The 22,915-nt window shown below is 42.3% G+C and overlaps 1 protein-coding gene across 1 annotated transcript in view; it reads right to left on the bottom strand.

The window, feature by feature from the left end:
* cdkal1 (CDK5 regulatory subunit associated protein 1-like 1) overlaps positions 1-22,915 on the bottom strand; it is a 198,514-nt gene that overhangs the window by 25,600 nt on the left and 149,999 nt on the right. The window contains exon 12 of the mRNA XM_060871015.1: positions 17,134-17,196. Within this exon, the coding sequence (XP_060726998.1) occupies positions 17,134-17,196 (63 nt within the window). The remainder of the gene's footprint in view (positions 1-17,133; positions 17,197-22,915) is intronic.

The raw sequence follows: 22,915 nt of genomic DNA, 5'->3' as shown, positions 1-22,915 counted from the left end.
ACAGAGATTTCTGTGACTACACCAGCCAAACCATTCCTCTACATTCCTCTAAGCGCAAGAACGTAAACATCTACCAGTTCCCAAGATGAGTGAGTTACTCAGTCAGATTAACATTTCCCAACCTCCTAAACAACCCCCAACATCTCTGATTTACAGAAAAAGCATTGCATCATGAGTCCAGTAAATAAGAACAATGGTATTAATTGGTGCACTGAGACAACAGTTACTACAACCCCAAGGCCAATTTCCAGACTCCACAGCTTGTACACCTTAGGGAATGAAGAGAGTTCTATAATATACCATAACCATGTTCCACACTGTGTGTAAAGATTAAAACATGACAGACTGGTGTGATTTATTCTGGAGGCCAACGACTGATCAACTAGCATCATCAATGAGATAATTCAGATGTGCTGCTGTTGTGAACGATGTGTGATCAAGGTACAGTATGTGTCCACCATGTACTGGCTGCTGAGCTTTTTTTTTTTTTTTGATTAAAGTGTTTAACATGGTGAACCGTGGTAAAAGGCCACTTTCGCAAAATAAAGCAAAACATGAGGGAAAATGGCCAAGAATCTGGAAGTTGCATGAAAAGCAAAATTCTCACACAACCTTCTCTTCCCTCACAAGAACTCTGGCCATCTGACTCTGTGACTCATCAGACTTTATTTGTGCGAGTGTGTATATGCACTCGATCTTTTGCTGTAAATCTCTCTGGAAGGCCTTGGCATGTTGCCATGTCTGGTCTGTGTCTCTGCAGGCCCCCAGATCGCCAATAATTCCCCTCCTTTTATTGCTCTTTCATTACCTTCTTTTGCTCGACTACAGTGTTTGTGCTCTCTCTCTCTCTCTCTCTCTCTCTCTCTCTCTCACTTTTTTCTATTCCACCCTGCTAGGATTAGAGGGGATGTTCCCTAAAGGAAACAAAGCCTTTTAGCCTTCTCTCTCTCTCTTTTTATCTCAGCCCGACCACAGTCGCTGTTTTCTTTCTGAATGCGTGCGTCTGTTTTTACAGTTCCTTTTGATGGGTTTCATTTACAAAAGGAAAAAAAAATAAAAAGATCACAAGTCTTCCCCGGACCTCCTCTATGAATATTTCTTACTTCTGGCACTCATGCCTTTGTGTCCATGCATGCGGGTGAAGTTTTGTTTTCCTTGATACGTTCTGACAGCGTAATGATTTTTGCATCGTTAAGACAAAAGGCATGGCTCAGAAGAACAGTCTTCTGTCTCGCCTCAATTCTGGTTTCCATCTGTGCGTACGTGAAGGCACCATGACGACACAGTGTGTTCGTATTACAAATACACTTTGGTACAAAAGTATATACTGTAATTGTAGTCCTGAAGTCTAGTCCAGGTAAATTCTCTATAATCCTGCACTGTCTTGCTTAGAACACAATGGATTTGGTTACACGTCTTGCCAAGGTACCAAGTGAGCATGTGGAGTAGTCAGATATTGTACAGATGACTGGTCATAATTCTGAGAGCAGAACAATATGGTAGTGGTAGTGGTAGTGGTGGTGGTGGTAGTAGTAGTATTTAGTAGTATTTAATTTCCCCCAGGTACAGTTTCCGTGCCTCATATTTCAAGCCCGTTTTTAGGTTTCTTACCTGTAATCCAGCTACAGTACCTAAAAGCTACCTTCTTCCACTTCCAGTCAACCCCAAATAGATGCTGCAGACCTGACCTGGTACACCGTATCCAAGTTTGAGCCCAATTTGGTCTGATGTCGCAAATTCTTATAGTCCAGACCTTTAATTGAATCATTTGCTATAATTACAACAAACTCACCATGTCTCATGCTCAAAAGTTCATCCTGAAGAAGATACAAATCATGCATTCATCTTCAGTTGTATCTAATATTTATTTTGGAATAAAAGCTTCAACTTCCATGGAAATACCACCATCAATGCCACTGTGCCGATCATCTAATAGATAGCCAACCGGCAGAGTGTCTGGAGAATCCATGGAGCAACTGCACTGTATTCTGGGGCTTCTGAGACCAATGTTTGCCCCATGCCTCCAGTACTTTGAGCTGGATTTTTCTTGAACGTCACTGGAAATGTTATGAGAACTGAAGTTATGTAATCGAGAGAGAACAGTATAACAGCATCGTTTCTTGGTCTTTTGGAAATCAAGTGAAGTATCTGTTATGGGCAGTGGTGGCTTAAGTGTTTAAGTAGTTCTGGGTTGTTGATTAACAGATTGGGGTTCAAGCCCCAGCACTTCCAAGCTGCCACTGTTGGGCCCTTATGCAAGGCCCTTAACACTCCTTGCACCAGGGACATTGTATCATAGCTTCCCCTGCGCTCCGACCACATCCTCATCAGTTGGGACATGCAAAGAAAAGAATTCCACTGTGCCGTAATGTATAGGTGGCAATAATACGGCTTCCATGCCGTATAACCCGATCGCATAAGTATGAGACTGTAAATGTGCTAGCAATGTTTCCTTGTGACATCAGCATGACACACAACTGCTAACTCCTCACAAAAATAATGAAAATACAACAACCTACAAAGAGGGTTTTATCTCAACACGACTATGCTGGTTATCTGAAAGTCTGGTTATGCAGCAACAGGGCTATCAAGTTTTGATATTTTATTATTGTATAATCTAGATAAGGAAAAACCCCAATAATATACCAATGTACTGTTTATTAATGTGTTTAAGAAATTAATTTAAAAGATAAATACCAGATTTCCTCTCTAATGTACTGGATATATATACAGCTGTTCTGTGCTAACTGTAAAATTAATGAAAAGTAAAAGACAGAATAGCCTAAGGGTGTGTAAGAGCTACACACACACACACACACACAGATACCTTTTAACACAAGCTTTTACAGCGTTAACGCAATGTTTTACAGTTTCCTCCTCAGCTTGGCTCAACACAGCTCTTTTTTCCAGCTTTGTCCATAAATCAGCCAGTGATCTGAGACTCAGGCATTTTAACACATCCTGTATGGATAAAATTACACGCTGGAGAGCTCAGAGAGAGAGAGAGAGAGAGAGAGAGAGAGAGAGAGAGAGAGAGAGAGAGAGAGAGAGAGAGAGAGCGAGAGATAGAAACACAGAGAGAGAGAGAGAGAGAGAGCGAGAGATAGAAACACAGAGAGAGAGAGAGGGAGAGAGAGAGAGAGAGAGAGAGAGAGAGAGAGAGAGCGAGAGATAGAAACACAGAGAGAGAGAGAGAGAGAGAGAGAGAGAGAGAGAGAGAGAGAGAGAGAGAGAGAGAGAGAGAGATAGAAACAGAGAGAGAGAGAGAGAGAGAGAGAGAGAGAGAGAGAGAGCGAGAGATAGAAACACAGAGAGAGAGAGAGAGAGAGAGAGAGAGAGAGAGAGAGAGATACAAACACAGAGAGAGAGAGAGAGAGAGAGAGAGAGAGAGAGAGAGAGAGAGAGAGAGAGAGAGAGAGAGAGAGAGAGAGAGAGAGAGAGAGAGAGAGAGAGAGAGAGAGCGAGAGAGCGAGAGCGAGAGATAGAAACACAGAGAGAGAGAGAGAGAGAGAGAGAGAGAGAGAGACAGAGAGGTGAAAATCTACACAAAAGGACTTACAAAAATGACCTGTTTATTTCCAAAAATTTGTAAATGTGAGATGAAATTTGTTACTTAAAATTAAAAAAAAAAAAAATAGGAGAAATATAAACGAAACGTTTTCTTTTAAAAAGTTCCCGCTAACACTGGCGACTCCTTCCTTACATTAGAAAAAAGCTAGAATTGGTCGGTATTTTGATCATCTGTTACTATAGAAATGATCATTTATTAAAACGAGAATTCCTTTAAATGTGAGATTTGCCACAGAAGCTGTTACAAAAACTTAATCAACACATCAGAATCCAGTCGCTTTCAATAATTTTCAGATTTTTCTTGTCCTGCAGCAAACGTTGAAAAAAAGCAGGATGGTGTGAAAGGTTCTCCCAGGCCTCTGTGATTGATGACTGATTAAGAGGAGGTGAACAAAACAGAAAGCAAACACTCGTGTGGCTGCAGGTTCCGTCCTGTTCCAAGTGTTCATGAGAGACGTTCCTTAAGAAAAGTGGAGCCACCTTATAACAACAAAGTCCAGCGCTCCGAGACACAAACTTTCAAACAACAGATAAGGAGAGAGGGAGAGAGGGAGAGAGAGAGGACTCCTCACTTTATACTTTAGCCTGAGTGAGGAAGAAGAAGAAGCAGGCGAGGCCAAGTTTTTGGATTCTTCTGTCTAGACGGCTTTTCATCTTGCCGTGGAGGATTTAGTGTTCCTTCAGGCGAGGAGAGGAGCACAGGATGAAAGGACAGGGTTTTCCCCAAAGCTGGACTACAGATTAGCGCCTTGCAGGCTCCTCCTGGACCTCCTGCTCCTGTGGAACATGGAGAACATGACTGGAAGCTCTGCACATCTCCTCAGAGCGTGTTCATGGCTTACGGCTTACTGACTAACACGCTAGCTTCTGAATATGCAGGTTCACCTGAAGCCTGCAGGACGGCTGAGCCACGATTATTTATGGTTGGTTCAACTGAAGGTTGCATTTAAAGGTGTGTGTGTGTGTGTGTGTTTGGGAGGGAAGTTGGGTGTGATAGATAAACTTGCCTAGTCTTTTTCTATACAACATATCACAAACACCACTGTGGACATGTTCAAACACCCGAGAGGCCACACAAGCACCACTACGTATGTGTTTCTAAACCACACACTCTCTCTAGTCACTATACATTATAGACCACATGAACACCACCATGTGGGCGTGTCCTAAACCACACCCTCTCTCTAGTCACTATACATTATAGACCAAATGAACACCACCATGTGGGCGTGTCCTAAACCACACTCTCTCTAGTCACTATACATTATAGACCACATGAACACCACCATGTGGGCGTGTCCTAAACCACACTCTCTCTAGTCACTATACATTATAGACCACATGAACACCACCATGTGGGCGTGTCCTAAACCACACACTCTCTAGTCACTATACATTATAGACCACATGAACACCACCATGTGGGCGTGTCCTAAACCACACACTCTCTCTAGTCACTATACATTATAGACCACATGAACACCACCATGTGGGCGTGTCCTAAACCACACTCTCTCTAGTCACTATACATTATAGACCACATGAACACCACCATGTGGGCGTGTCCTAAACCACACTCTCTCTAGTCACTATACATTATAGACCACATGAACACCACCATGTGGGCGTGTCCTAAACCACACTCTCTCTAGTCACTATACATTATAGACCACATGAACACCACCATGTGGGCGTGTCCTAAACCACACTCTCTAGTCACTATACATTATAGACCACATGAACACCACCATGTGGGTGTGTCCTAAACCACGCACACTCTCTAGTCACTATACATTATAGACCACATGAACACCACCATGTGGGCGTGTCCTAAACCACACACTCTCTAGTCACTATACATTATAGACCAAATGAACACCACCATGTGGGCGTGTCCTAAACCACACACTCTCTCTAGTCACTATACATTATAGACCACATGAACACCACCATGTGGGCGTGTCCTAAACCACACTCTCTCTAGTCACTATACATTATAGACCACATGAACACCACCATGTGGGCGTGTCCTAAACCACACTCTCTCTAGTCACTATACATTATAGACCACATGAACACCACCATGTGGGCGTGTCCTAAACCACACTCTCTCTAGTCACTATACATTATAGACCACATGAACACCACCATGTGGGCGTGTCCTAAACCACACTCTCTAGTCACTATACATTATAGACCACATGAACACCACCATGTGGGTGTGTCCTAAACCACGCACACTCTCTAGTCACTATACATTATAGACCACATGAACACCACCATGTGGGCGTGTCCTAAACCACACACTCTCTAGTCACTATACATTATAGACCAAATGAACACCACCATGTGGGCGTGTCCTAAACCACACTCTCTCTAGTCACTATACATTATAGACCAAATGAACACCACCATGTGGGCGTGTCCTAAAACAAACTCTCTCTAGTCACTATACATTATAGACCACATGAACACCACCATGTGGGCGCGTCCTAAACCACACACTCTCTAGTCACTATACATTATAGACCACATGAACACCACCATGTGGGCGTGTCCTAAACCACACTCTCTCTAGTCACTATACATTATAGACCACATGAACACCACCATGTGGGCGTGTCCTAAACCACACTCTCTCTAGTCACTATACATTATAGACCACATGAACACCACCATGTGGGCGTGTCCTAAACCACACTCTCTCTAGTCACTATACATTATAGACCACATGAACACCACCATGTGGGCGTGTCCTAAACCACACTCTCTAGTCACTATACATTATAGACCACATGAACACCACCATGTGGGTGTGTCCTAAACCACGCACACTCTCTAGTCACTATACATTATAGACCACATGAACACCACCATGTGGGCGTGTCCTAAACCACACACTCTCTAGTCACTATACATTATAGACCAAATGAACACCACCATGTGGGCGTGTCCTAAACCACACTCTCTCTAGTCACTATACATTATAGACCAAATGAACACCACCATGTGGGCGTGTCCTAAAACAAACTCTCTCTAGTCACTATACATTATAGACCACATGAACACCACCATGTGGGCGCGTCCTAAACCACACACTCTCTAGTCACTATACATTATAGACCACATGAACACCACCATGTGGGCGTGTTCTAAACCACACACTCTCTCTAGTCACTATACATTATAGACCACATGAACAACACCATGTGGGCGTGTCCTAAACCACACATTTACATTTACATTTACATTTACAGCATTTGGCAGACGCCCTTATCCAGAGCGACGTACATAAGTGCTTAAATCTCTAACATTGAATACATTAATGCTGGATCACTAAGTTACATACTTAAGATACCATGAGTTTAAAACATTTGTTCAAAGTTACAATGAAAGTGTCAAAGGTGTGTTTTTTTTTTTTTTTTTTTTTTTTTTTTTTTTTTTAAATGCAAAAGATAATGAAAGAAGTGCTAGTTGAAGTGTTTCCTGAATAAGTAGGTCTTCAACCGCCGCTTGAAAATAGCCAGTGACTCAGCTGTCCGGACCTCTAGGGGAAGTTCGTTCCACCACCTTGGTGCCAGTACAGAGAAGAGTCTTGTAGTATACTTGCCTCTTACCCTGAGAGATGGTGGAACCAGTCGAGCAGTGCTGGTAGATCGGAGGGTGCGGGGTGCAGTGCGAGGAGTGATGAGGGCTTTGAGGTAAGAGGGAGCTGGTCCATTTTTGGCTTTGTAGGCCAGCATCAGTGTTTTGAATCTGATGCGTGCAGCTACCGGAAGCCAGTGGAGGGATCGCAGCAGCGGGGTGGTATGAGAGAACTTTGGCAGGTTGAAAACAAGCCGGGCAGCTGCATTTTGGATCATTTGCAGAGGACGGATTGCGTTCATAGGTAGACCTGCCAGCAGTGCATTGCAGTAATCCAGTCTAGAAATGACAAGAGACTGAACAAGTACCTGAGCAGCCTGTGTGGACAGAAATGGTCGAATCCTTCTAATGTTGTAGAGAAGAAACCGACATGAGCGAGTCACATTAGCAACATGAGAGGAAAAGGACAGTTGATTGTCCATGGTTACCCCAAGGTTGCGAGCTGTGGCTGAAGGGGAGATCAGATCGTTGTGCAAGGATATAGCAAGATCATGACCTGGGGATGAATCACCTGGGATGAAGAGCAGCTCAGTTTTGCTAGGATTAAGCTTTAACTGATGAGCAGACATCCATGATGAAATTTCTGCCAGACATGCAGAGATCCGGTCAGAAGCTGTGGCATCTGCGGGTGGGAAAGAGAAGATAAGTTGTGTATCATCAGCATAGCAGTGGTAAGAGAACCCATGTGAGGAAATAACTTCACCAAGAGAGTGAGTATACAGGGAGAAAAGAAGAGGACCAAGTACTGAGCCTTGTGGGACGCCAGTGGAGAGTCTGCGTGGAGCAGATGTCACTCCCCTCCATGTTACCTGATATGAGCGTCCTTCCAGGTAGGAAGCGAACCATTCCCAAGCTGATCCGCATATCCCAAGACTCCTGAGGGTGGCTAAGAGAGTCTTATGGTTGACCGTATCAAACGCTGCTGAAAGGTCAAGGAGGATAAGGACAGATGAGAGATTGGCTGATCTAGCAGCATGTAGTTTCTCAGAGACATCTAAAAGGGCTGTCTCTGTGGAATGAGCTGCTTTAAAGCCAGACTGGTTGGGGTCTTGGAGGTTGTTCTGTGAGAGATAGACAGACAGTTGATTAAAGACAATGCGTTCAAGAATTTTTGAAAGAAACGAGAGAAGTGATACCGGTCTGTAGTTACTGATGTCTGATGGATCCAGAGCAGGTTTCTTCAGGATGGGAATAACCCTTGCTCTCTTGAAGGTAGTTGGTACCTGACCAGATGCTATGGATCTATTGGTGATAGTTGTAATGAAGGGCAGAAGGTCTTGCGAGATGGTCTGCAGCAAAGTGGAAGGGAGTGGATCCAATGGGCAGGTGGTAGGATTGCAAGACTGGATGAGTTTTAGAATCACACACACTCTCTAGTCACTATACATTATAGACCACATGAACACCACCATCTGGGTGCGTCCTAAACCACACTCTCTCTAGTCACTATACATTATAGACCACATGAACACCACCATGTGGGTGTGTCCTAAACCGGACACTCTCTAGTCACTATACATTATAGACCAAATGAACACCACCATGTGGGCGTGTCCTAAACCACACCCTCTCTTTAGTCACTATACATTATAGACCACATGAACACCACCATGTGGGCGTGTCCTAAACCACACACTCTCTCTAGTCACTATACATTATAGACCACATGAACACCACCATGTGGGCGTGTCCTAAACCACACTCTCTAGTCACTATACATTATAGATCACATGAACACCACCATGTGGGCGTGTCCTAAACCACACTCTCTCTAGTCACTATACATTATAGATCACATGAACACCACCATGTGGGCGTGTCCTAAACCACACACACTCTAGTCACTATACATTATAGACCACATGAACACCACCATGTGGGTGTGTCCTAAACCACACACTCTCTAGTCACTATACATTATAGACCACATGAACACCACCATGTGGGTGTGTCCTAAACCACACACTCTCTCTAGTCACTATACGTTATAGACCACATGAACACCACCATGTGGGCGTGTCCTAAACCACACTCTCTCTAGTCACTATACATTATAGACCACATGAACATCACCATGTGGGCGTGTCCTAAACCACACTCTCTCTAGTCACTATACATTATAGACCACATGAACACCACCATCTGGGTGCGTCCTAAACCACACTCTCTCTAGTCACTATACATTATAGACCACATGAACACCACCATGTGGGCGTGTCCTAAACCACACTCTCTCTAGTCACTATACATTATTGACCACATAAACACCACCATGTGGGCGTGTCCTAAACCACACACTCTAGTCACTATATGTACCCTCTCAAACAAGTAAGGTTTAAAAGTAAATACAAAACATAAAAAAAATCTAATATAAAATAGAACTAAAAGAGAAATATAAAATAAAAGCTGAAAGATTAGAGAGTTTTACCAGCTTCTGTGTGTGCTGGAGGAATACAGTGCGTCTTCTGTAATAAGCTGATGAATATTTTAGCTTCTCTCTCAGCTCGGCTGATCTTAAACTCACAAAATCTCACACAAAACAAACCGGACCAATATGCAAATGTACCGTTTTCTCTCCCTATACACACCTCTCTGTCTTTCTCCATCCATCCATCTCTCTCTCTCTCTCTCTCTCCCTCCTCAGCTGAAGCCATTAGAGCACATTTCCATATAAATTGTTGTGCTGCTAAACAAGCTTGTGTTATTGTAGTGTAAAGTTGATTCGGCAGCACAGCTGGCTTCTCGGGCTCGCTGTAATTACGTGTGTGTGTGTGGGTGTGTATGTGTGTGTGTGGGCATCGTGTATCCTGACTGCACAATCGTCTTGTTACTCACGCAGAACAATTAGTGCACTTTACGCACACACACACACACACACCAAAACAGATTACAGGGCTGATGGTGATTTCACTTCACACCTTAATTTTGTCTGTTTTATTGAGTAGAAAAGTGAGTTGTAGAAAGTTTGTCTGCTGCAGTACAGCGTCTCTGTGTCTCTGTTAGCGGAGGATTCGTTATTACAGTTAGCATGCTGTTAGCATAACGTATGCTAGTGAAGATCAGCACAACTGTATTGGACAAACAGCAGCAGGAACCAGAGCGCATGGAAACAAACAAACAAACAATAACGTGATCTGCAGTAAAGTTCAACTGAATTGTCCAAATAAAACTAGCACAAAAACGGCACATTAATCGTTAAATTAATAAATAAATAAACAATAATAAAAATGAAAGCGGTTAATGTAAACGATTAGTATTTACCCACATTAAACACATATTAATGAGTGTAAAATATATGTAGATCATTTATTTCCTACCAATGTTCATTAGAACGTTTAACTAAAAAACATGTTTTTGTTTACATTATATCGCCTTAATTCTTTTATTTCTTTATGTCAATGAATAAAAGAGTACAACATGGAGGTGTATCTGAATACTACAGAAATATGAATTCATATTTAGATCAAGTTTAAGCAGTCGTGTTATTCTGCCTTAGATTCGACGCTCAGTGAAAAACTCCCTGATTATTATTATGAAATTATTGTTTTTTTTCCTCACTTATATATACACACACACACACACACACACACACACACACACACACGACTGCCAGACTGACCTAAGGGAAAAGAATTACACAATGTCAATAAGAAACATTCAGGCAGAGTGGGCGGATGGATGGATGGATGGATGGATGGATGGATGTCTAAACAGAGTAAGAGTAAGATACATCATGATCAGATATATAATGATTCCAAATTAGTTGCCAGATTGTGTATTTCCATGAATTCCCGTTAAAAAAGCTCTACCATGTACAGTTGATCATAAATGTGTGTGTGTGTGTGTTGGGGTGGGGGGTGTAACTGACAGTTAATTAACACGGATGTCTTAAAATGCAGCTCAGACACTATGGAAGTGAAGCACAGAGGTTTGCATTCTCCAATCACAGAGAAACCAGGAAGAAGAAGAAGAAGAAGAAGAACAGATTGAAATCAACATAATTAAACGTAACACAAACAAATTGCGGTAATTAATCGTGTGTAATTAGACGCAGCATAAAGAACAACATGAATACAGAGCAGGAGCTGAACCTCGAGTTGAGAGAGAGAGAGAGATATGATTATGAGGGTTGCCAGATATTAATTCAAAGATCACTCATGCTGAAGGGTTTACATCATAATAAAATTAATTCAATTAATACATTTAATACATAATTAACTAAATCATCACTGCAGTGAGGTCTTTACCGGGGATGCCAGATTGGACGTATTTACATCACGTTAGTGCTTGTCTGTATAAACAGCTCAAGATTAGTGAATAGATAAAGATTAAAGCTTATATTATAATATTCTGAATAAAACTGAATACAGCAGACCGGTGCTGCTTTACTGGTGAGTTTCTCCACTCTGGCAACCCGAGTGGAGGTTAGTCCAGTGCGAATAAGTAACAACATGTGAGCATGCTGAGTGACTGATGCTCATTATGCAGAGAAACCTGATTGGTCCCCAGGTGAGTGACGCTTCCAGGTAAACAGACGCTCTAGTCACATGACTTACACTGTAATCATTCTGTATATATTTATACTTTCTACATATCTAGAGAATAAAATCAACAAATATAAAGAACACTTTAATAACGACTTGAACTACCAATCAGATCGGTGAAATCAAATGCTGGAATGATTTATATGAGATGAAGGAAATATCTAACGCAGTGTGATGGGTCTGGCACTGAAGGTGTGTGTGTGTGTGTGTGTGTGTGTGTGTGTGTGTGTGTGTGTTGTGCAGGACTGCTCAATAGTCTTTTCATTTTGATTGATGGAGCTTCTTCAACACCATCTGGAAACAGAGAGATTACATTAATCACAGTCCGAAAGAGTGTGACCGGTAGCGGTGGCCTTCAGATCTCTCTCTCTCTGTCTGTCTCTCTCTCTCACTCACACACACACAGGTTAAATGTAACGAAACATTCAACACAGACACACACAGGCCACGCATCTGTCAGTAAGAGTCTCTTCTATTAAATATCTCTCTTTTCTGTTCAGTCTGTCTCTCTCTCTCCAGTGTTCAGTCTGTCTCTCTCTCTCCAGTGTTCAGTCTGTCTCTCTCTCTCCAGTGTTCAGTCTGTCTCTCTCTCTCCAGTGTTCAGTCTGTCTCTCTCTCTCCAGTGTTCAGTCTGTCTCTCTCTCTCCCGTGTTCAGTCTGTCTCTCTCTCTCTCCAGTGTTCAGTCCGTCTCTCTCTCTCCCGTGTTCAGTCTGTCTCTCTCTCTCCCGTGTTCAGTCCGTCTCTCTCTCTCCCGTGTTCAGTCCGTCTCTCTCTCTCCCGTGTTCAGTCCGTCTCTCTCTCTCCCGTGTTCAGTCTGTCTCTCTCTCTCCAGTGTTCAGTCTGTCTCTCTCTCCAGTGTTCAGTCTGTCTCTCTCTCTCTCTCCCGTGTTCAGTCTGTCTCTCTCTCCAGTGTTCAGTCTGTCGCTCTCTCTCCCGTGTTCAGTCTGTCTCTCTCCAGTGTTCAGTCTGTCTCTCTCCAGTGTTCAGTCTGTCTCTCTCCAGTGTTCAGTCTGTCTCTCTCTCCAGTGTTCAGTCTTTCTCTCTCTCCAGTGTTCAGTCTTTCTCTCTCTCCAGTGTTCAGTCTGTCTCTCTCTCCAGTGTTCAGTCTGTCTCTCTCTCCAGTGTTCAGTCTGTCTCTCTCTCCAGTGTTCAGTCTGTCTCTGGCCACAGAATGAGGATAATTACAGCTCTCTCAGTAAGCAGTAGCGTAATTACTGCATTCACAGAGCAGGATATTAGCATCGCTAAGAGAGCAATTTACTTGCCATGGCCGCAAGTTATTGCACAAACATGATACACACACACACACACACACACACTTACATTCAAATGTTAAGCAAATCAACTAGCATCCCGTCGAATGTCCTGAACAGGAGTAACATGGCTGAAGCGCATCACCTAAGTGCCACCCAACTCATCACTCTGAGGAGGCCACTGCACCACTGCTATGCTAGTCAACCCATTTTGCAGGAGCTTGTGCTACACGGCGCTACAGTTAACCACCAACTTCACATTCCATCAGTTATCTAATGCACAGTAACTAATTCTTCAGAAAACACAAATGCAGCACCAAAAAAAAATAAGCTGGATTAGCAAACCAGGTCACTGAACATCTCTTATTCCACAGCACTGGTGATATCTGGATTCTGACTGGCGTCTGCATTACTGCCCACAATCAAAGGTTTATAGAATTGGTCCTGTTACTACAGCAACAGTATGTGTAATAGGTTGGTGCGCTTGATCTTAAGTATATAATTGTTGTTAATATCTGTAATCGAGTGTGTAAAGGAGTCTCCATACTGTACATGGACTTCCGTGCTGTGTAACAGTCAGAGCCAAAGCTGTAACCTGAGAGGTTTTTGTCCTTTAAGTGCTACAGAAGGTGAGTGAACCCCTGAAGCGCTGGCTTCAAGTCACATCAGGAGAGTGTCTCTATGAGTGGCCTTAATGCCAAACTATCAAGAGCAGCCAGTGTGGAGACTTACGCATCATTAGAAAAGGATTAATGAACCAGAGCTTGCTCGTTACTCGCCTGAGCCAGAGCAGCCACTGTCGAGCTCCAGAGCTCCATTTGGCCTCCAAACCAAAAAATGTTAATTAACTTAGAGAAAATTAGACAAAGTGTTTGAATGGAGCGTCCAACATCCAATAAGCCTTTAAAACAAACCCTCTTCACTGAAATAACCTTCTAAAGCCCTATTCGGACGGGACTAGTTTTACAGGGGGTCGTTAGAGAAATTTCAGTTTCACAGACGTACTTTGTGATTTTAATCCCGTCCGAATCTGCCATGTCTGTCTTTTTCTCACACGACCTGTGTAAAAATTCCAGAGAAAATTACCTACAGTACTGTTTTTCAGCAAAATCGGCGCTCCTCTGAGAAATCTAATCCCGTCCGAATGCGAATGTCTGTGATTGCCGAAAATGTTTTTTCCAAAACGCGTTTTCTTGTCTGTTTTGGTCAACGTGAACTACCGTATTAACCCTAGCGCACCGGTATTCAAGGTTCTGCTTTCTGCACACCAATAATGAATGTAAATGTGTTTGCTACCCTGCGAAGAAATAAAAAAATTAAATCAACAAGAAGAGCCAAATCACGTAAATTGTTAAGACTGGCTACTGTAATATCAGTTTCAGGTAAGAGTAACTTTCATTTCTATAGTCAATTACATAACGTGAAAATTATATAAAAACATATTTATTCCAGTGGGTTTATAAGATGTTCTATATAAAAATATGACCATACGCAATCCACGCATCCTGGACATGTGGTCTTGTGCAACGCCCACATGTAAAACACAGACACTTCTACCTCCGTAATAAACACAGAGATGTTAGTCCCGTCCGAATCCATATATGAAATGACAGACGTCGGCTGAAAAAATTTCTAACTCAAACGTCGTTTAGAAAACTAGTCCCGTCCGAATAGGGCTTAAGTCTTTCAACTGCTCTCCTTCCCCCACCCCCGAGATTCTTTATACATCAGACACCTTCAACATCCTTTTAAAGGCTGTTAATGCAGCGTCAAACATGCTAACATCTTCCATAAATAATACAGAACCTCTACAGGGTTTGGTTAGCGCTACTGACGTGACACCATGCTAACCCTGCCCAATTAGCTTTCATTTAAGCTGAGACGTGGCAGCACCTTTCGGTGACGGCTTTGGGGAAAAAAAAGAGAAAAAAAAACAGCGTGAAGCCGTGGCATAAATTAATCTCAGGAAGTTGTATTTGAGGAATAGACAAAATGCAAAAAAAAGAGACGCGGATGAGAAAATAAAGCGATCTTTTCTCTTCACTGAGAAATATGTTCCACACTGGAAAATACATTAAAAATTCAATAAACAAATAAATGCAATAAGTTACAGCAATGCTGTTCTGTACTGGCTTTCAATACTTGAGAACAGTTTTAGCTTGTTGAAGCTATGCTAGCATTATTTCAATACTCTAATGCTAACTGTAGCCTAGTAGTGCTAAAAAACAAATTCAGAGAAGAACCATTTCCTCCTACCCCCACCCACAATTGGTTACTGTTGCTATGCTTGTCATAATTATTAAAACTGGAGCGTGGTTAGTTCAGGTGGCTACTTCCTGATTCAGCTAAAAGGTTTCAGGTTAAAAACCAGAAAATGGGAAACAACTAAGTGGAGAAAAATCTGCCACTAAACCCGGCTGCTGTTAGCCTGACCTTTAGCTTGTTACACGTTATAACACGTTATTGTAGATAACAATATAGAAACAGCACAAAAGCTGAGCTTAGGCTTTACATCTTATTTAAATGAACAAATACCTGGACTGTTCCAGAAAGACTACTTGGTGAGAATCTACAGCTAATTTTGTTTTACAGCTGTCGTACGTGGCGGACACGGTGGCTTAGTGGTTAGCACGTTTGCCTCACACCTTCAGGGTTTGGGGTTCGATTCCCGCCTCCACCTTGTGTGTGTGGAGTTTGCATGTTCTCCCCGTGCCTCGGGGGTTTCCTCCGGGTACTCCGGTTTCCTCCCCCGGTCCAAAGACATGCATGGTAGGTTGATTGGCATCTCTGGAAAATTGTCCGTAGTGTGTGATTGCGTGAGTGAATGAGAGTGTGTGTGTGCCCTGTGATGGGTTGGCACTCCATCCAGGGTGTATCCTGCCTTGATGCCCGATGACGCCTGAGATAGGCACAGGCTCCCCGTGACCCGAGGTAGTTCGGATAAGCGGTAGAAAATGAATGAATGAATGAATGAGCTGTCGTACGTACTAGAGCTGTGCATGATAGTTCAACTGATAGTACACGATAGTACAAACGTGTGCATTTATTTATTTTTTTTTTTTCTACTAAAGGTAATATTGTATTTATTTAGTGTTATCTACTCAACAACTCCTCAAGAGTGGTGTACAAGGTAAAAACCATTCCAAGCCCCGGGGCACATCGTTTGCTCACATCTGAAGCTTCTTTTTCAAAGTATGTCCACAGGACATGTTAGCGCACCTGCTACAGCGCTGAACACCATGAGCGGAGCTTAGGACTGTTCGATAGAAGGTTTAACACTTTAGAGACCATTTATTTTTCCAATAAAAAATGCTCATCAGTTTCAGGAACAGCCCCAGAACCAAATCTCCGTATTTATGTTGAAGCGTTAGCACAAAGAACCCTGATTCTTTTCGTATTTAACACGTGTCTGATGTTTTTTTTTTTTTTAAATAAGACTAGGAATGGCGTCAAAATGATGAGAAAAAAAATAAAAGATTCTATTAGAGGGCAGTTTTTTCCTTCCTGGTCATTTCCTGACTCTTAAGCACTTTGCCTGTTCTTTCTCAGGCTGTAGCATCTCACAGGAGAGCATCACCTCCTGTCGTTATGGGTTTTTTTCAATTTGGGTTTGATTATACTGGACGAAGGTAGTTAGTCCAAAAAAAAAAAAAAAAAAGGTGGATAACGTGAGAACCCTGGCAGCGCTATCAGCAGCTACGGTGTTGTTGTTTTTGTTTTGTTTTTTTAACGGAAAGGAGATTTAGAGAACTGAAGGAGCGTGGCTCTGCTGAAATTTTAATGATGCCATTAAAAGACAAGAGCTCCGGAGCTCACGCTGATTCCTGTCCAGATGCCCAAAGACTGTGACATTCGGCACTCTCTTTCTTCGCACTCCCTTTTCTCCTCTTTTTTTTCTCTCTCCAGAGATTACGCTGACAAGGCTGACAAGAAGAATGGCGGAAAAGCCATTATCCTTAACAACGTAGAGGAGCAGGGGAAGTGCTGTGGTTGTTTGCTTGAGAAAGAGCTTGGATAAGATTCTAAGAGCAAAGAAATGCACTACGACAGATGAGCAGAAAGAAAAGGTCAGGTTTAATGAAGGGGTCTGCTAATGGCCAACATTAACATTAGCTCTTACCTTATGGTCATAAGGGTTGTATGAGTGGAACAACGCAGACAGCTCCTTGGTTCTTTGTTTTTTCTGTTAAGGGAGAAAAAAAAAAAGGATTAAAAAAGAACCACTGCATGTGAGAGAATGAGGAAATATATTATCTTTATTTAACACTGTACCGAAACTAGGTTGTAATGACAAAAGTATGCGACAAAAGAAACACTCAAGGGTTAGAAATATGAATATCTGCCTGCTGAGCCTCTCGCCACTGAAACAGCACAAATGTTCTTAATTTGTAATGAAATTCAAATGCGGGGGCTGGAGCTGATGTATGAAGGCACTTAAATGTGATCACGTAAAACAGCCACAGAACGTCAAATGAGTCTAATTAGAACACTGACCAGGCTGTAAGTGAGTCGAGGGAAGCTGTGCTTTTTCATAGCCGAGAGACTTTCCAGCATGGCGACACATATCGTGTAGGTCACATACTGTAGATCCAACAAAAACCTCCAGACAAAACCTCACGTTGAACAATGGTAAAGGACTCTGAGACCCAACCACTAAGCAGCATACCATACTAGACCTGTATCTTAAAACCTCCAAATTCATGACTCCCTATAGATATATAACAAGGACACTGTCCTTTTTTCTCCATCTCTACCTACCAATCTGGCTGCCAATGTTACCCATCGTCATCAGGACAAGAATGATACAACACCAACAAATGGTACAGTACCAGCAGCGTAAGAATGGAAACAAAATGGATTAGAGGGGGGAAAAATATGGCAAAAAAAGGTACGCACCTGGAAAAGAAAGGTCTTTTAAATGTAAAATGTAATGTAACCACACAGTGAAAAGGGTAACCACAAGGGTGACAGGGTTAAACACACGGGCAAGGAGGTTGGGACAGGATGCAGTAACCACTATCAGGACAAAAAAAGGATAACCAACTGGGTGAAAAGGGTATTAAATCTGGACACAATGGGCGAAAAACAAATGCAGGAAAATGAAAATCACCTGGACAAGAAAGAATGATGGTAGCCGCTAGTGTAAATACATGGATAGCTCGATTCTCAAACACTTTCTGCTTCCCCATTCCATAACTTGGCTGCTCTTGAATCTCTGACCTTTCTTTATAAACATCTCATACACACACAATGGCTGTGATATACATACAGAGACTGTAAATTTATCGAACCTGTCAAACTGCAGGGTTGTTACATATTGGGCTCAGGCCGTGCCCTTGGTTAATAAACACGCAAATAAGATTCCTAATAAAAATGCAACCCATTTCATAACGTTACAACTGAAAAGACCTCAAATTCTTCTCAGGTAGTATTAAGTGGTAAAAAACATGTTCGCATGAGGCAACTTTACCGTATGCTATCTTCCTGAATATACCCCCCCATATACCCCCCCTTATTAGCTATGCGATCTGATAGCCCAAGGTGTTGGAATGCAGCAGAGAATTTGACTAGGAATAGCTAGAGCAGCAGTAAGAAATACCCAGGCCTGGCTAATAATTTGACTGATTTCTTACTCTCTTCTAACCAGAACACCAGCTGGATGATGATCAGGCTGAAAACAGCCTCTGGGTTTCCCTTCTTCAGCTTAGCCAATGAGCTCCCAGCAGGATTGGCTCGATGAGGCCAGGATAAGGCAGGCGAGAAAAAAACAAAAAAAACACAGGATGCAGGGGGAGGTGCGGGTTGCTGGAGCATCCCATATTCCAAATGCAACCCCTATGGCCATTTGAGGAAGAAAAAAAAAAACAAAAACGAGAGAAAGATGAAGTTGGAGAAAGCTTGCAGATCTAAAGCAACCAAGACCAAGCCAGCGAAGTCTAAAGAGAATACGCTCAGTTCTCATCGTGTTGCAGTTCTATATTGAGGAACTTCAAAAAGAAGAAGGTGAACCTCGTGACCTTGGGAAATTCAATACTTTAGTGTGTTGAGGGCAAGGCAAAGATCGCTCCACATCTGAAGCAGTGCATTAAATATGAAAAATCATCCTGATAATCCAAGGAACATTTTTTCCCCTTCAGTTGTAGTCATTATTACAAAGCGCAGGAGTGATAGAAAGTACCGAGTGGCGTGGCTCAGGACACATTAAGTTCAAAATGGATCCGACTACCTGCGGTAATAGCACGCATAACACAAATGGACTAAGGAATATCAATTTTCATACCAAGATAATGACATCTTTGCTCTTCATTCCTTCCTGCTGAATGACTCGACCAATTCAGGCTCTTATTACAATCAAAGCATTATGTCGCTGCTTGTAGGCGAGAGAGGCATTCAGGCTGAAAAGAAAAAAAAAAAAAAACCTGTTTCAGGTTCCAGGAGCTGTTCATTTCTAAGATGAAACTATGAGAGTTTGTACTTCGTCTCGGAAAGTGCAAGAATTACAGGGTGCGTTTAGAAGAACTCCAGGACTACTTAAAATATCTCTATTCCTTAGTGTATGCTAATGACGTTGCGAATCAAAATGTAGGAGCTGGTTAGTTCGTGGGACAAATCAGAACACGCTGTTGATGAGTGTTGACACCTACTATGATGTCCATCTGCGCTTTCTCACAACTCGCTCTGAAAGCAAACATGATGCCCTATCAAGTGGCAACTAAACGCAAATGCCCCAAAATAGCTACAGCATAATAAAAGAATGAACTCTTTGACTGACAGCTTTGACAATGGCACAGAGCAGTGATTAGGCACTAATAATCACTGTCAGGGTCACGTGATCCCACTTTTTTCGCTCTAGGCTTCTTGTGTATCATTAGCTCCTCTATGAAGATGCAAATGATGTGATTTCATGACAACCCTCCCCCTTTACCCTCAATCCATCACGCACAAGAGTATGTCATGAACACTGGTGTAATGATGCTCTTGACTCTGACGCATGCCCCCGTGAGTGGCAGATGTTGGTGAGGTACAGCTGGGCACTTTACGAGTGGCATACTGGTCTTTTTTTTTTTCAGGCCAATGGAGGCTGAATGAAAGGGCAGAACTAACACAGGCCATGAGAGTGCTGTCAATGTGTCCATGTTCTGGCAGTAAATCCATTCAGAAAGCTACATAATGCAATTCAAGGCCAATGTTTTTGCTTTCTGTATAAATGAAAAAAGCGAGTTATAAGTATAACGAACATGTGGTCGGTCAGTTAATCCTTCAAAGCATTGGGCTTTTGAATGAACAAAAATATGCCAATTATATTAGCCGGACAAATCGAATCTTGATGAAAAATACCCAACATCCTGTGCACAAATGATGAACTTGATGTAGTACAACAGAGCAACACGGTCAAAATGCGACAGAAAAAAAAACTGAAACTTTAAATAATTTTATCCATTTTCTTAACTTTAAGAATTTCTTTGACGGGCCAAACGAAGGTCAAATAGATGCCACTTCATGTTCCATGTACTATTCATGCAGCGGGAACAGATTTAATAATGTACGACAGAAACATCATGGCTGTGTAACCTTAGCGTTTCTTAAAGAGACCTTTAAAGCTGGAGGATTTAATCAGAAGATAATAGAGAGTGCATATAAACGGTAACATGAAGGAAATGTAATTTACTTAAACAAATGCTGCCTTAGAACAACGGTTAGCGTCTCATCTGCATTTATTTCAAGGACTAGAATAGACAAGGACAAGAGAATCTTGCACATAAACGTTTTTTTTTTTGTTTTGTTTTGTTATACTTCTGCTAAAGTTAATTAGAATCGTACGACTGCTTCGAGTTCTAAATGAAACGGACTGAAGTCACGTCTTCACTTTGCGAAACCGTTTCAGTGATGCGTTGCGCTCATTCCGACAATTCTAAACAAGCGTCGCAATCTTTGACATACTCGCCGGCACGAAGCTTAGCTTGAATCCATGGAAAAGATAAAACTCTTTTGAGGATCTGGACAAATAGGACCTCGCTAAGAACCTAATCCACAAACAAATGATTAGACAGCACGGTGGAAAGATAATAAAATAGCGTACAACCGTAGAGGACTTCGTATTGTTATAAACACTGAGCAGCGAAAGCAATTAATTATGATAAAAATAAAGAACGATTGTTAGCCATGTCAAGAAAAAGGTACGTTAATGGAAAAAATAAATTGTATTCAGCGCGTTTGGACCAAAACACTACACTCTTATCTCTGGAAACAAAGAATCAGCAATGGTTTATTAGACCTAGTCCTCCGGGTGTCTAAATCATGGCATATGATGGTGTCTAAAGAGAACTAGAGTAAATAAATAAGGAAAAGAAAATCGTTAAGGGAAAATAACAAGCTGGCGGGGATTATCAGACGTATTGGGTAAAGATGTACACCTGACCTCATCCTAAGTTGGTGTGTTTGCCTGAAGGCCTTGCCCATCTGTCTCAGCGTTGAGATCATTTTGTTTCCACATGTTGAGTATTCCTTACTGATCTATTCCACCAACGCGTTCAGAAAAAAAGCGGTGCCTCTCAGCGACGGCTCAAGTCCTACTTGGTGCTGCTTGTTTAATTTCCCCTGTTTAGAGACAGCACGGGCGAAGGCGACGATCTGTCAGGGTAAACACCTGCCCGCCTGGAAAGACCAACATTCCATGATATCATACCAATTTATCTCCGCTAACCCTTCTCTGACACGTGGGACTAATTATGCCAGTGCATTTTTTTTTTGGTTGGGTGGGGGGTGCATTCTCCATCTGCATCCCTGTATTTCAGGATTCAGAGCATCCGTCCAAAGATAATGAGATGTGGCAATTCGTTACAAGAGCTGAGCAATTTGTCATCGGGAAGTGGATGAGCCCTGCAGATAAGATGGCCTAAACGTGCCGAGTGCCAGAATGGGCCGGGCTGCAAGTCTGGCTGTCGTTTTCCTCAGCCCCCTGCAGTCTCTTGCGTGAGCCAGAAAGTCATTACAGTTTGGAGCAGTTATTAATGTGACACACTCAGTCCTGCCCCCTAGACTTCTGCTAGGAGCCAAACCAATGTAAATCGGACCGGGAGAGAGATGCTGACCTTTTTGTAAACTCCATAAACACTTACTTTGTTGGAATGAACTACCAGAGCTTACAGTTAATAATCAGAGGTGTATCAACAATGACATCACTGAGACTCGTATGTCGTGTGTGGTAAGACAGACGTACAAGCAGAGCACCTCTGCACTCATTTCATCAAGCCTAGACATCAGAGGTGCCGTTGTGGAAAAGTAACGGCAAAAAAAATCGCCAACATGGATCACATTTACACCTTTATGTGATGCGATTATTCCACGCAAATCTGAACTACAGCCGCCACCTTTGCTATTGAACTGTAATAAGGGTAATTATACTGACCTGGTGTCGAGGATCCATTTCCGACCCTCGTCACCGTAAGCACTCATTATACCAAAGTAGCCAATTTCTCAGTATAATGCTGAAAGAAAAATCCGAAACGCTACTAAATGAAAGCTATTACACCTAAAACAAGTATTTCTACACGGCAATTCTTAAAGGTGAATGAACTTTGAAGCTAAAAGGAGTGAATATGTTGAAAGAATATTAATGAACACTTAAGAGAAGCGGATAAAAGAAGAGCGAAGAGAAACAGCACACTGCAACCTGTCACTGATTTACAAACCCTTTGGAAACTAAAGATCTTAAAAGACCAACAAAGGCTGGAGTAGAACCGGTGTAACAGACCAAAGACTGGACTTGATCATGGAGCGCTTTTACAGTTGTGTGAATTGATAATAAGAAACTCTCACCCTCACTCACTCACTCACTCACTCATTTCTACTGCTTATCTGAACTACCTCGGGTCACGGGGAGCCTGTGCCTATCTCAGGCG

The sequence above is a fragment of the Tachysurus vachellii genome, chromosome 5 (genome assembly GCF_030014155.1).
Source record: "Tachysurus vachellii isolate PV-2020 chromosome 5, HZAU_Pvac_v1, whole genome shotgun sequence".
NCBI lineage: Eukaryota > Metazoa > Chordata > Actinopteri > Siluriformes > Bagridae > Tachysurus > Tachysurus vachellii.
The sequence above is the reverse complement of the archived record's forward strand: the minus strand, read 5'-3'. Positions and strand labels throughout refer to the sequence as shown.